The sequence below is a fragment of the Photinus pyralis genome, unplaced genomic scaffold, assembly GCF_008802855.1.
Source record: "Photinus pyralis isolate 1611_PpyrPB1 unplaced genomic scaffold, Ppyr1.3 Ppyr1.4_LG3a, whole genome shotgun sequence".
Lineage (NCBI taxonomy): Eukaryota > Metazoa > Arthropoda > Insecta > Coleoptera > Lampyridae > Photinus > Photinus pyralis.
Genome location: NW_022170509.1, coordinates 5,905,525 through 5,918,464, shown reverse-complemented (window position 1 = coordinate 5,918,464; position 12,940 = coordinate 5,905,525). Strand labels below are relative to the sequence as shown.

The 12,940-nt window shown below is 34.5% G+C and overlaps 2 protein-coding genes across 3 annotated transcripts in view; both read left to right on the top strand.

The window, feature by feature from the left end:
* Positions 1-6,680, top strand: part of LOC116165586 — a 59,925-nt gene extending 53,245 nt beyond the window's left edge. For both annotated transcript variants that reach the window (XM_031480149.1, XM_031480148.1), the window contains 3 exons: positions 43-174; positions 2,787-2,986; positions 6,508-6,680. In XM_031480149.1, the coding sequence (XP_031336009.1) occupies positions 43-174; positions 2,787-2,986; positions 6,508-6,585 (410 nt within the window). In that variant the 3' untranslated portion in view covers positions 6,586-6,680. The remainder of the gene's footprint in view (positions 1-42; positions 175-2,786; positions 2,987-6,507) is intronic.
* A 4,015-nt stretch (positions 6,681-10,695) lies between these two features.
* The window catches only part of LOC116165740 (Down syndrome cell adhesion molecule homolog), a 56,411-nt gene continuing 54,166 nt past the window's right edge, over positions 10,696-12,940 (top strand). The window contains exon 1 of the mRNA XM_031480406.1: positions 10,696-10,973. Coding sequence (XP_031336266.1) covers positions 10,907-10,973 — 67 coding nt within the window. The 5' untranslated portion in view covers positions 10,696-10,906. The remainder of the gene's footprint in view (positions 10,974-12,940) is intronic.

The following is a 12,940-nucleotide window of genomic DNA, read 5'->3' as shown; positions in this document are numbered from 1 at the left end:
GATATTGATCATTATTTACGGACATGTTTCTTTTTTATATAGGCATGGATGGAACTCGCGCTTTTACGAAGAACGATGTAAGGGAGCTTAAGGGGGATAGTGATTTACTAGGACAAGTGCGAAAACCTAAATCAACCTTAGGGGTTTGCATGTCTTTTGCTAGGGATACTAACGGTAAGTTAAAGTTTTAATGTTTATACTGGTTTTTTCAAAGAGATATGATATATCAGGAATAACTTCTAACTTTTTCCTCACACGGTGCGTATAGAGTGTATAAAGTTCAACTTCAGTCACGATTCAGATGAGAACACATTGTAATTGGCTTTGGAGTGGAAGTGCTATTGTATAGATTATCGAGCACGTCGCGAGAATTTGCAAATAATTAACAGAATTAACAGCCTAATTCCACGCTTAATTAGGCAGAAAATAATACATACAATGGTGGAATACGTAAAATTAATGGTAATAAATGCATTTCTGTAGGTTGTGCTTACAGTAATAACAATTACCCCAAATTCTACACCTCCACAATTATATTATTACTTATTGACGATTTGAATTTGTTACTAATGGGTAGATTCAATAGCAATTCAGAATTTGCCTTTCTGGTAAGGGTAATAGATTAATGGTGTTAGAACATTGATTTCCAAATATTGAATTTATGAATACAATAATGCTGTGCTCATTTTTGTAGTATTTTTTGCCAACAAAATTAGTGCTCTTATTGTCTAAATTTGACGCTCCATTACGCATTTTGTGCTCTTTTGAATCATTCGGTTTTTGATAATGGGATGGTTCAAGCGTATACTTGGCTTCTCCTGTAAAATTGGCAGTACGCATTCAACAGGATACAAAAGCGTTATACCCTATAAGTGCTTTCCCGGTCGATCTATGATCTGTCAATTTTCCTTAAAGTAGCAAGTATATACATATATTTTAAAAGGAAATGTTTGCACGTGCAACTTTAATACATAAAATAATCACTTTCTAAGAGAGTTATAAAGCCTTAAAGTTTCAATGTAAATCACCAATATCCTCAGCAAAAAATACGGAAAAGATACAATAACTTACGAAAACTATCTAAAAGCACAATCAATATGCTGCTCTCAATCCGGACAAAAATCTGCAATTTATTGCAGTTATTAATTTTAGTGAACATGAAGCTGAGAGATGAAACAATTTTTTTTATTATTACTTTTTGTACCAGATGAGCGTTATTACATCCTTATTTGTAGTTTTAATTAATTTTCATATGTTATTGATCCTTTCAGACACATTTTCTGTCGAGGGTATGTTTCCGGGAATATTTAATATTCTGTAGCTCTGTTATTAATTAATTCATAGTAGTATGTTTAAAGTGTTTTAATACCCAGAATTTAATTTGCTTCCTATATTTTTGAAATAGAATGCTTTGACAATGTCACAGTCGGAGATTTCATACATCTAACGCGCCTAGTGAATAAAAAGTTTACGTGTGTTTATTTCAATTAATTGGGTGTGTGTCACTGTTCAACATCAAGAGGCTTCAGACCTAAGACAACAGAATGAAATAGTGAGACATAGTTCCTCGACTGACTGCAGAATGACGGGAATACGCCTTTAAGCAAGAAGAATTACATGTTAAGCTCTTTGCCATTTTACTTCTCTCCCGAAACATTGGTCCTTCGAGCCGGATTAATTTCACGATAAGTCAAGTAGTGTCGACGTGTACTCAACATCCATATCAAATACTCCAGCGCAGTTACGTCGAAATAATGCAGACTTCACTGGACATTTTGTCAAAATCCAACAAAGACAGTCGTTATTGGTTCTATCCCTATGTCATTAAAGGATACCTACATCCTTTAATCTGTGCAAAGGTATTTTAACCGAACAGTATCTTCTACTTCATTTGCATATTAAGGGACATGGCGTTTGGTAGTGAAATGGAATTAGCCACTCCGGTCAGGGAACGCGGTCACATTAAAGGGAACGTTGCGCGCTTTAAAAATTTCATGCAAACTACTAACAATGAGAGTAGTAAAACTCAGGCTAAATATCGCCTCAAAACTTTGAAAACTGTTGGAAAGAATTTCAAAGTATCCAAAATCAACTTCAACATTTCGATAACACTCCAGCACAAACAAACGAACGCGAATTATTCGGGATCAACATAGAAAATCGTGATTTATTAATTGTGGAGAAACTAGATTTTTTTACGGTTCGCGAATGGGAGAATACTAAAATTGGAGGCCACTGTCCCACATATTTTAATAATTTTTTTAATAATTTATTATCCCTCTCTTGTTCTGGGCCCTCAACAGGAATGCGCGTTCAGATTTTTGTACGAATGAGAGCGACATATTGATTGTGCTTTTAGTTTTTTTTTGGTTTCGGCCGTTGGTCATACAGCCAATCTCTAATGGGAAAATATAAAAACAAAACAAAACAAAACTCATAAACGTAAGGACATTTTCAGGACGTTTTTAATTGAGCACACAAATTGCTGTAAGCTTTTACTTTAGGGAACCTCTTCGCCAATTTACGGAACAAAGAGGACTTTTTTTCGAAAATTGATGGATAAATTTTAGTGCAATTGTTCCTTTGAAAATTTCCAAAAAAATTCTTAAAATTGTTCATATTCACACAGCGTATTTTATATCACTTGAAATATTGCGAAAGGTATTCGTAGATGAAGAGCACAACCTTCGGATTCATATAATCAATTACGAAGGAATGTTATTTAGGCTCTGACATTTTGTTAATGAAACCAATTGTATATACCTAATTTGATGTATTGGTTTTAGGGTCTATATTTACGGCAAAGAAGTTGGAAGCAGATAAAAAGAATGCAATAAAACGATTTGCCGCCGTGTTTGCTAAAAGAGTAGCCCATTCCGCAACGCCCAAGAAATGCCAAATATGTGAATGCACAGCACCCAATACAGGATTATCTTATATGGAATGTTTTCCATGCCACTATCCAGTTTTTGCGTCGATTAATAACGTAAGTTGTATATTACTATTTTAAAATTTTGTATGTATTTAGTTTTGTTTCAGTAACAAAATAGATGCATAGCACTTAATAATCAAACACTATTTCTTATTTTCACGAAACAAATTTTGGTATTCAATAAAATAATAAACCGCTAACAACGGAATTACGACGGATTCTCAGTATGTTTTTGGCACACTTTGTTTGTTTTTCTTAATCGAAATACACGCGGTTGCAAAAAATGCATCAATTGTTTTAGGTTGAGTGGAAGAGCTGTCAAGTATGAATTCATTTTTGACTGAACTTAGGAAATTAGTTATTATTACATTATGTGTTGGCTTCTGCCATTGAATAATGAAATGAGTTTCAACGCTTCTGGTCTTATCTTATTATGGCATGTTTTGACCAAAATACAGGCGATCACCCAAAATGCACTAAATTGGTATCTGAAGTATCGAGATATTGTCGAGGATATAACGGTTTTCTTGTTCAAATTTTTTGGGTGTGAATGGATTTGCTTGATTGTAGAAAGTTGAGAATATCTCAAAGATCAAAATCTGCCTTAAGCGCTTCTACTCTGGAAGTGTTTACTACCTTAACTCGGTGGTTAAAAATTACAGCAGGTAAAGATAAAAAAGTGAATTTTACAAGAAAACAACGGGAAAGCAGTTTCATGTGGAGCCTTCTTTAAATAACTTGAAACATCCTGGTAAAAGTCCCTTGAATAAATTGAGTCGGTTTCTATTTTGTTATGACGTAAAAAGCAACGAAAACGCCCCCGTTATAACCACCCCAACTTTCAAAAAATGTTTTTTAAATAACTCAAAAACTAATAGTGGTAGGTAAAAATGCTAAAGTACTATGCGATCAAAAATGAGTCGAGTTACCTTTGAAATTTTTGTTTACATGGGAACTATAGCACTTAACTCGGACTTTCAAAGGCGACTCGACAGCAACTCATTTTGGATCGCTCGTTACAAAAATATGGCTTTTTTACTACAAATGTTAATTATTTTTATTCCGTTATGCCAAATATTAGATGATATATAGTTGGATTTGCAGTTCAAACTTTTTTAAACCGAAATGCAATTCATACGAATTTGTAGCTCTTGCAATTTCCTACAAAATGTTTTTTTGATGGAAACACATTCTCGTTTCGCTTTGGAGTAGGTAATTTTATGATACGGATGTGCTCATGCGATCCAGACCATTGCTGTGAAGTGCCTATATATTCATGGAGTATGCAATTTCCTAAAATTTTTAAACGCTTTAGTAGGTATTCAATGGCGCACGTTGATTCCTTTCGTGATAATATTAAGATTTTGAACGTTTATGTCATTAAAAATGAACCAGTCAATAATGATCTTGGAAGGCATCACTTGAGGAGTATAACTTTTATAAAACACTTTAGCGATATATCATATCGTTTGACAGTTTCTTATAAGCGATATATTCACTCCATTACAAATACATCATAGTATAAAACTTTTAAAGCCGCAGTAATTGACTGCAGCTCAATGTTACATATTCGAGTGACCTGTTCAGTACCTGGTTTTCGTTTCCCACATCTGTCCTGTCTGTCGACTACAGTAGATTTTCTCCCCTTTTAAACATGTCCGCTAGATATACGCAGGTCTAACGATACGGTTTCCGGAAAAGCGTTACGTTTGCATGCAATTATGAGACATGGCAAAGCCGAATTACTGCAGAAGTTTAAAATGCCCGGTCTTCTGGTGCAAACTTTGAGGGGGCGCTTCCTCTTTTCACTGCTTATGCTCTATTTCAGTAAATTAGTGATTTGAAATTTTATGTCCCCCTGTGTATCTTGCAAACATGTACTTGGAGCTTATGGGTTACAATTTTGCGTCAATAGATTTATATTTCGCAAATCCTTCAGAATTAAAATTACAAACAGTTGAATGTAGAGAGGAGGCCTACTTTTCGACACAATTTACTTATAGGCAAATAGGCCCCGCATTTTAACGCCAAATCGAACAACTTAACGGTAATAGATTTAACTACGGGTATATCGTCAGCAACTTTAACTGGCATTGAATTTGAATTGGACAATTTAAATTTTCCAAAACCTTAATAACTGAAATTTTACAGAAATTGAAATTTGAATTTTTTAGATCCTTGAAACCCCTAAATCATAGAATCTAGCAGCCCTTCAAGCTTAATTTTCTTAGAATACTTGAATTTCGTAATTTTAAATCTTTTGGAAATTGTTAACACCTTTTGACTCCAAATACAATTATTGTAATTATGAAACTTCGTAGCATTCAAGTAGGAGAACATACCTAATATTAATACTATGTTAAACCTTGTTTAAGATAATGTCACGAAATGCCAATGTTTATAAATTAATCGACGTGTGTTTGCATGTTTTTGAAAACACAACAAGAAAAAAAATATGAATTCTTTGCGTTACCTTTGGGACGCACTGTATGTAAAATTATCGAAAGACGAAGGAAATATTGGGAATTATTTGCTGGTACTGGTTTACGGCAAAAGAGTCCTTATGCAATTATTTGAATTAAACGGTAAGCAATTATTCAAATACATTAATCACTCTAAAGGATTAATTAAATTTACGTTGCGACTTTATAAAACCGGTCATATATTACACGAAATCAGAAAACAGCAGTGGCCAACGGTATTAGTAAAGCGTATTATCCGAATTGTAAGTGAATCGATTGTATATATTTTAAGCCCACCAATAAAAATGCAGGTTAAATTTGAATTGGTAATATAATTTATCAAAAAGAATGAAATAATTTACTTTATACAACGTAAATGTGGAAAGCAGTATTGCTGCTTCATTCAAGTCATTTGCTCAGAAATATTGTGATCCCGACTTCACGTGGAGTTAGTAGACAAATGTTGGGAGGTTAATAATAGCGTAACAATAATATTCTTGTTAAAAAAATTGTTTTTATTGTTATCGTGGTATTTATATTATCCCTTCGCACATGTCTACCAACTGTACATGATGTACTGATCACAATACGTGTCAAAGGAACTGACGATTCGTCTCTTGTATGGTATCCTGGGCATAATAACAACAAACATCCCCTGCACTGTCACATAACATCCCAATATCCTAATATCTCTCACCTCTTGGTCAACGTTTTCTCATAGTATGAAGTAGCGCGAGCATATGTTTAAACCTTGACCCTGCCCCAGAGGGTTAACTCCCGAAGCCCAAAATCAAATCTCTTCTTCCCTAAACCTGCCTGTGTACCAAAGTTAAGCTTTATATGACAAAGTGATTCTGAGTCATCAATAAAGAATTTGTGGTGTGTCATCGATTGACTTAGGCACTTTTAGACTAAACAATGCATTTTGGTTAAAATACACGTGGTCATCAAAAATGCCTGAAATTTACTAGCAGAAATTTGCTAGAATTTTCCCTTGCAGAAAGTTGATATGTACAGAATTCAGATAACTAAGCTCCCGTTTCTATGATTGTGACGTAACCGTCCATATTTTAATAAATTACGATGCACGGTAATGCAATAATATATTTTCAGGGTTTCAATGAAGATGAAATGTTGGAGGTGATGCAACCCATGGACGAAGATGAAGAATTTGATTACTCAGAGGAATAAAGTCAGATACGTAGTTAAGGTTTGTGTTTTGTGTAAGTTTTATAAATATTGTATTTATGGAAAGAAACGTTAAGTAAATAAATTCATTTTAGTAATTTCTTTTATCTACTACTCGTCGGGAATCAGGATACACCTAAAATTATTTGAACTTTAGAAGGGGCAGTAGGTACTTTTGATTAATTACAGCCAAAGCATTTAAGTTTACATTTTAAAATCTCGAAAGTTTATAAAATTCGCCACGTTTCACTATCCACAACATTTTTCAATACTTCAAAGACTAGTTCAGTAATGTGCAAAGCGGAAGTACACTTGCGAGTAAACAAAAATGAGAGGTCGATCCTATGTACCAAATGCTTCCTCGATAGGATTTATTAATTAATTCTTCATTTCGTCCACTGTACGTCCTGAAGCTACTTATCCAATGAAAAATACCATTTTCTATGTGCCCTTGGTGCAGAGATCTAAAGCCCTCAGCCGAACGAGCAAAATTTGTAGTATTAATTTAATAAAAAAACATACCACTAACAAAACATATTACAAAGGATGACGCTATAAATTAATTCACTCCTACCCTTTTTTTCCATGAAATGGCAAAATTAATTTTAGTTGTAATGGTAAGAAATCGTGTGATAAATCCCCTGCTTGAAATTAAATAACAATGGTGTCAATGGAGTCAAAATACCGCAAATCGATAATTGTCTGGGACATAAGACCAAGGTGGTGAAACAAAATTCTTCTTCGCAAATCCAAAGCCGTTTTCCGCGATTACTTTACCCCTTTCAAGGTAGTCGACTAGGAAAATGCCCCTTTGTATCCCAGAACACTGACGTCATCACTTCCCCGCCGACGTCACCGTATTCGATTCTATAGGGATCCTGATAGGATTCTCAGAGTCAGGTAAGACGATTATGAAAGTTGTAAGCAATTCTGAAGGTTCTGAATGTTGTAGAGGTACTAAAAATGTACCGGTACTAAAAATGTACTAAGAAGGAATCGCAACAACCGCCAAACCTAACGAATTGTACTAACGGTTTTTCCTATTTTTCAAAGAGAAATTTTAAAAAATCCTATCAGAAGATGGTCAAATAGAGAACAAAAAAACCTAAGAAAGTTACTAAATAATATGGGGACTTCGTCTGTACTTATTTGTACAAAAAAATAATTATTTGTGCCCTATTGCTACCGACTACTAAAAAGAAAATCCGAAGAAAATGAATGAATGAAGACGTGGGAGTAAGTCGGAAACTGTTAAAGATAGCTATGATAGGAACATATAAGATCAAAATATGCTAATTTTAATTCTGTATCAAAGGCAATAGTAAGAAAATGGTCATTTCATTTAAAAAAAAGCTAAGTTTTTAGTCTTTGAAATTTAGCTCTCCATAAGTGCGGTCATACGCAACTTTTTTTAAGTGCACTAAAAGAAAGCCCTATTCTTTCTCTATGCACTGGTAAAAATCGGTTGCCATAACTACAACCGTTTTCATGTAATCAATTTTCGAGGTACCGTTTGCATCGGTCATTTTTCGTCTTAAAGTTAAAATGTACAAGAAATCCTTAAGTACAAAAAAGTGGATAAAAGTCCATTAAATAACAGGTTGTAAACAGAAGGACATATTTCGTAGCGATTGAGAGCTAATTTTTCGATAATCAGATTATCCAAATGGTTTCCATTGGAAACTGAATGTGTATTGATATTGGATGATTAAAAACAGGCCAAACAGGCGATTTTGTTTTATGGGGAATAAATTATATATTATTATTATTATTATATATATATATATTATTAAATTATAAAACCAAAGCCTTTTATTAATTTTCCACTGACATATTTGAGGTAATGTCTACTTTTTATATGCATATCTTCAGTTTGCTTCATTTTCAAAATTGTTTTGAAAAAACTATGCAGTGAAGAAATAACTTCGGGCAGTGAATACTATTCCAATGAAGGGCGAGTGTGTAAAAAACTCAAATGTTTCTAACTGCCAGCTCAGAACCTAGTGAGGATAAAGACGCAAATGAAAACGATATAATATTGCAACAGGTACCAAATTCTGCAAAACCTTGAGGATTCTGCTATAGCACTTCCACTCCCAAGAGAAAAAAGAGGCTCAGAAATCTCGGAAAATGGAAGAGGAAAAACAGAAACGCTTTGCTGAGAAGAATAAACGGTCATCATTTTTTCTTTACTCAGAATCAAGGAGGAATACGAAGAATTCATTTTGTTTTGTATTAATTATTTCCTTTCACAATATTCTCCTTTTACTTTTTACGATTATGTAATGTGTAAGTATGTACCTAAACCTATACTTGGTTGATTCAGTGTCTTACCATTGAATACAGAATTTATGATTCAATGGTCTTACCAAAAAGTGCGTCAAATAAAATTTTTGCCCATTGTACCATGAGTTTTTATAATTCACAGTGAGAGCAAAATGATGAGTCCAAAATTAAAAATGTCTCTTTCCTAAGATCTCTAAATGTACCCTTTCGCTGTTAAGCGTATACAATTTTTAATTGGGGCATATAGATTCCAGAAAAAGTCGATCCTTTACGATTTTACGGATCATTTGTATTTTTGGACGCGACGTCTAGGTACTACATTGCGCTACGATGGCAGGATACCTTAAATTTCCCGTGTAGTGAGGACAAACGGCTCTGAATAAATCAATTCTTTCCGAAGCAAAGCGATTTTATCATCAATCGCGATAAATTTGCCGCCCCTGTTTTCTTGCCGCCTTGGGCTTTAGTCTACTCCACCTCTGTTTCATTTTGGAAGACACTGAAATTTCACTTTCTTTCACAATAGTTACTGCAACGCATACAGTAGGTATAATTAAAATAATCAATATTACTAACAAACCGTCTAACATGGAAAATCAATCAATTACCGCTCACTGTTTCTGGAAATTATTCTTGGCTTTAGAAAAATCACTCAAAAAATATTTTTTTATCGAAAGCCACTTTCCATTTTCTATGAAAATAGAACCACAATTTTACGTATGCGAAGCTCCATTGCAAGAATTTCGAATCCAATTGACGCACAATAATGCAGATTTAGCGATACTCGGAAGACTACTTCTCACACTCCCCCAGTGTCTGGACCATCGTCATCTAATTGGCAGTGTCAGTCACTTCGTATTCACGTACAAAAAAATTCGAGTCGCCATCCAGCGAAGAAACCACAATCGATCGAACATTCCACTTCCTCGCTGGCCATTGTAGTTGAATTTTCGGTGAGCATCTTCATAAAGTTATTGCAGCATTAGACTTTCCAGTTTTCTGAAAGGCCCAATTGACATTTATCACGAGAGTTGCGAATTCAGACGTTTTACAGAAAAGTCAGTCAGTAATTAACAAAATTAGAAAACTTTCAATAAAAGAAATATAATTTATTATGCAGTACCAAGAATAATAACGTTACTTATAAGTTATAATGGGAAATTCCTGCTGTTTGTTTAAAAGAGAGTTTCATATGCTACACAGCATGAAAAGAAGCCCTTTTTAGTTCGCTTCCCCTTCTTTGTTTTTATCATTTAAAAGATTTGTATGGAAATAGCTTGCAGCCAAAGAAAACCCTGCGTAGTTCGCATATTATTTATTGTTATTGTCGCTCTACCTGCGTATGTTATTCATGCGTTATTACTAGTCAGTATTCTTTCTTTGCTTGTGTTTCAAAATTGGTTACGTGGTGTAATAGCAATTTGAGATAACGCGTTCGCATTTGTAGAAAGCAGACGGGTTTACAAGAAGAGAATTCTGCTGGATCGATGTACCTAGTTAATGGTGTACGTAAGGGTTTCTGATAACATGATTACCTAAAATTGTACAACGCGCCATCGTCTACTCCACGTGTCTTTAAGGGCATTTCTGATTTATTGGACTATCAAGGAAACTACGACGGGACCACGTATAGGTCCATGAACTTTGAAGGTGTTCTCGAACGTGACACTTTCGTGATAGCGAACGCAGACCGTTGCCAGCACTAGAGGGTGCGCCAAACGGAGGGTTCTAGGGCGCAAGCTTGTTGGTGTGGGAGAGAGCGTGCACGATTGGGGGTGGAAGAGCCTAGGGATATGTGATTTAGTTTCTTCTCTTTTTTCGCGATGATCGTACGCAGGGTTCGAAAAATCGTTAACCATCAACGACTGTGTTTCTTGCACTCATTCAAATGCTTACAAAAACTAAGAAACTTGTGATGGCCCGTTTTATACCATAGTTAGTGATCACTACGGTGATAAAATGTGAACGAAACTCTTTGTACGTTTTTCAAAATATGGAATGTGTGATTCCGCGGTGTTAATCCAACGCGGCCACCGATATGTGGGGGATCTTCTGGCAATTCTTTGTTATATCGGCGGTTATATGTTATAATAAGCGTGTCTTCGGTAAGCACATAGAAGCGGTCCGCTTCTGTCTTTGTTACCTACCCCTCTCTATAACTAAAACGGTCGAGGGATACATTACTGTTGACTTCCACAATTAAACTAATCGGCGTAGTTAAATGTCCTACAAATAATGCAATTTAGCTAAGAGTAGCCTAGGGTGGAAAGAATCGCAGCTTTTTCTGTTTGTAAGCGCTAAAGGTATAACACTTCAATCTTAATTAATATTTAAGCGCGCGGTCTATTGTTTTAATTAACCTTTCTTCTGGTGTCACACTTACTTTGTAACATTTTGTATAGAGCTAAATGTTTCAATTTATGAAGTATCTACACGCTACCAATTAGCCTTGAAGTTACTGAGGGTAACATTAAAAAAAAGCTTCTAAACTCAGAATCTTACAGCGTCTTGGAATAAGCAATCCATCCATCCCGAATTCCACTGGAGCATTATTTGTATATGACATGTTAAATAAATCAAAATATAAGGGTGTAAATTATATCACCTTAGGGAATCAGGTGCCATTCCTCATTTGGAATAAAGTTGAAGAGCACAACAAATCTTTGTAGTGACAACGTTTATTAAAAATATTTAAAAACAGATTGATAAACTCACTCCTGCAGTCAATGCTTCTTTAGCTTCATGTATAGAAGCATGCCACTTTCCAATAAAGCTATTCTAGGCATGACACGTTTGTTGATTGCATTCCCTTGTTCTGTTTTTTCCTGTATTAGCAGTTAATTGTCGGTCAATTATACATTTTTTATCGTGCGAAAAGCCGGAACATTTTTTTTTATTTCTAACGTTGTGGTGTAGGAAAGGTAATCTAAATTTTTTAATGCGGCCATAATTTACAAACACATTTCGCGTGTTACTTATCGAGATTACCGTCGACAGTTTACGTGACACAAGATGACTTCGTTATACGTTCTAAACCTGAAGTTGTATTAGAATCGTTCCAGTTTCATTCAAATTTGTTACACCTACCCCTTACATTATTGTTGCATTTTTTTTACGTGACAATAGAGCGTTGTCCTCTCGAACTAGATACCTCAAACAGTCTCGTATCATTCTTCACAATTAAACGGTCGATTTGACAAGATAAAGATACCAAACATAGACTTGTCAGATGGACAATTACCATTACACTTTTAAATGAGGATACGTTTGACGTCTTCCATTTCACTAATTACATAGGATTACAACAAATTAGCAACCATGAAATAAAAGAGAATATAGTAATATGGAAAATCGAAAGGTGTTGTGTGTGTGTGTGTGTGTCCTCGTGGGGGTCATCACCATGGAAAGCTTTGAGTGAGAACCGAATGCAATTAGCCGACAAACTGTTTCAATAAAAGCTTTTTAATAATCATTATGTACTACCTATTTACATTGTTTGCATTCGGTTTTTAATAAAAACATATTCAGATTTGTAATGTTTACCATAAACCGATGCTCATTTATTATTTTTGTGACAAACAAAGTTCTTCAAGCGAATCAAATTTTAATGCATTGTAGGCTAATTTTGTGGGAACACATCCAAGTTTGACATTGCAAAAAAAAGGAAAAATGTTTTTAGTTTTAGTTTAGTCTTGAGTTATTGTCAAATTCTGCTTGTGAAATCAGTTTGAATATTATAAACAACTTTTTTGGTTAAACGGCAATTTTAAAACATCAACCCTTCCTAATTATAATAAAAACCCCCGTTGTATGTACAATTAGAATATCCCAGCTGTTTTTCAATAAAGTTGTACCTCATATCAAAAAAGTGGACTTTATGTTAGCAATCCACGAATAATTAAAATGCAATATTTGTTGTAATTAGCACAGATTGATCATGTTTTAAAATCGATATTAATTACTCGTGCCATATGCAACTAGAATATTGCTAAGTTGTATAAATCTAACGTTTAAACAATACAAATATAGTTTATTTAGAACTTGGTCGCTTACATTCAATGAATGACAACCT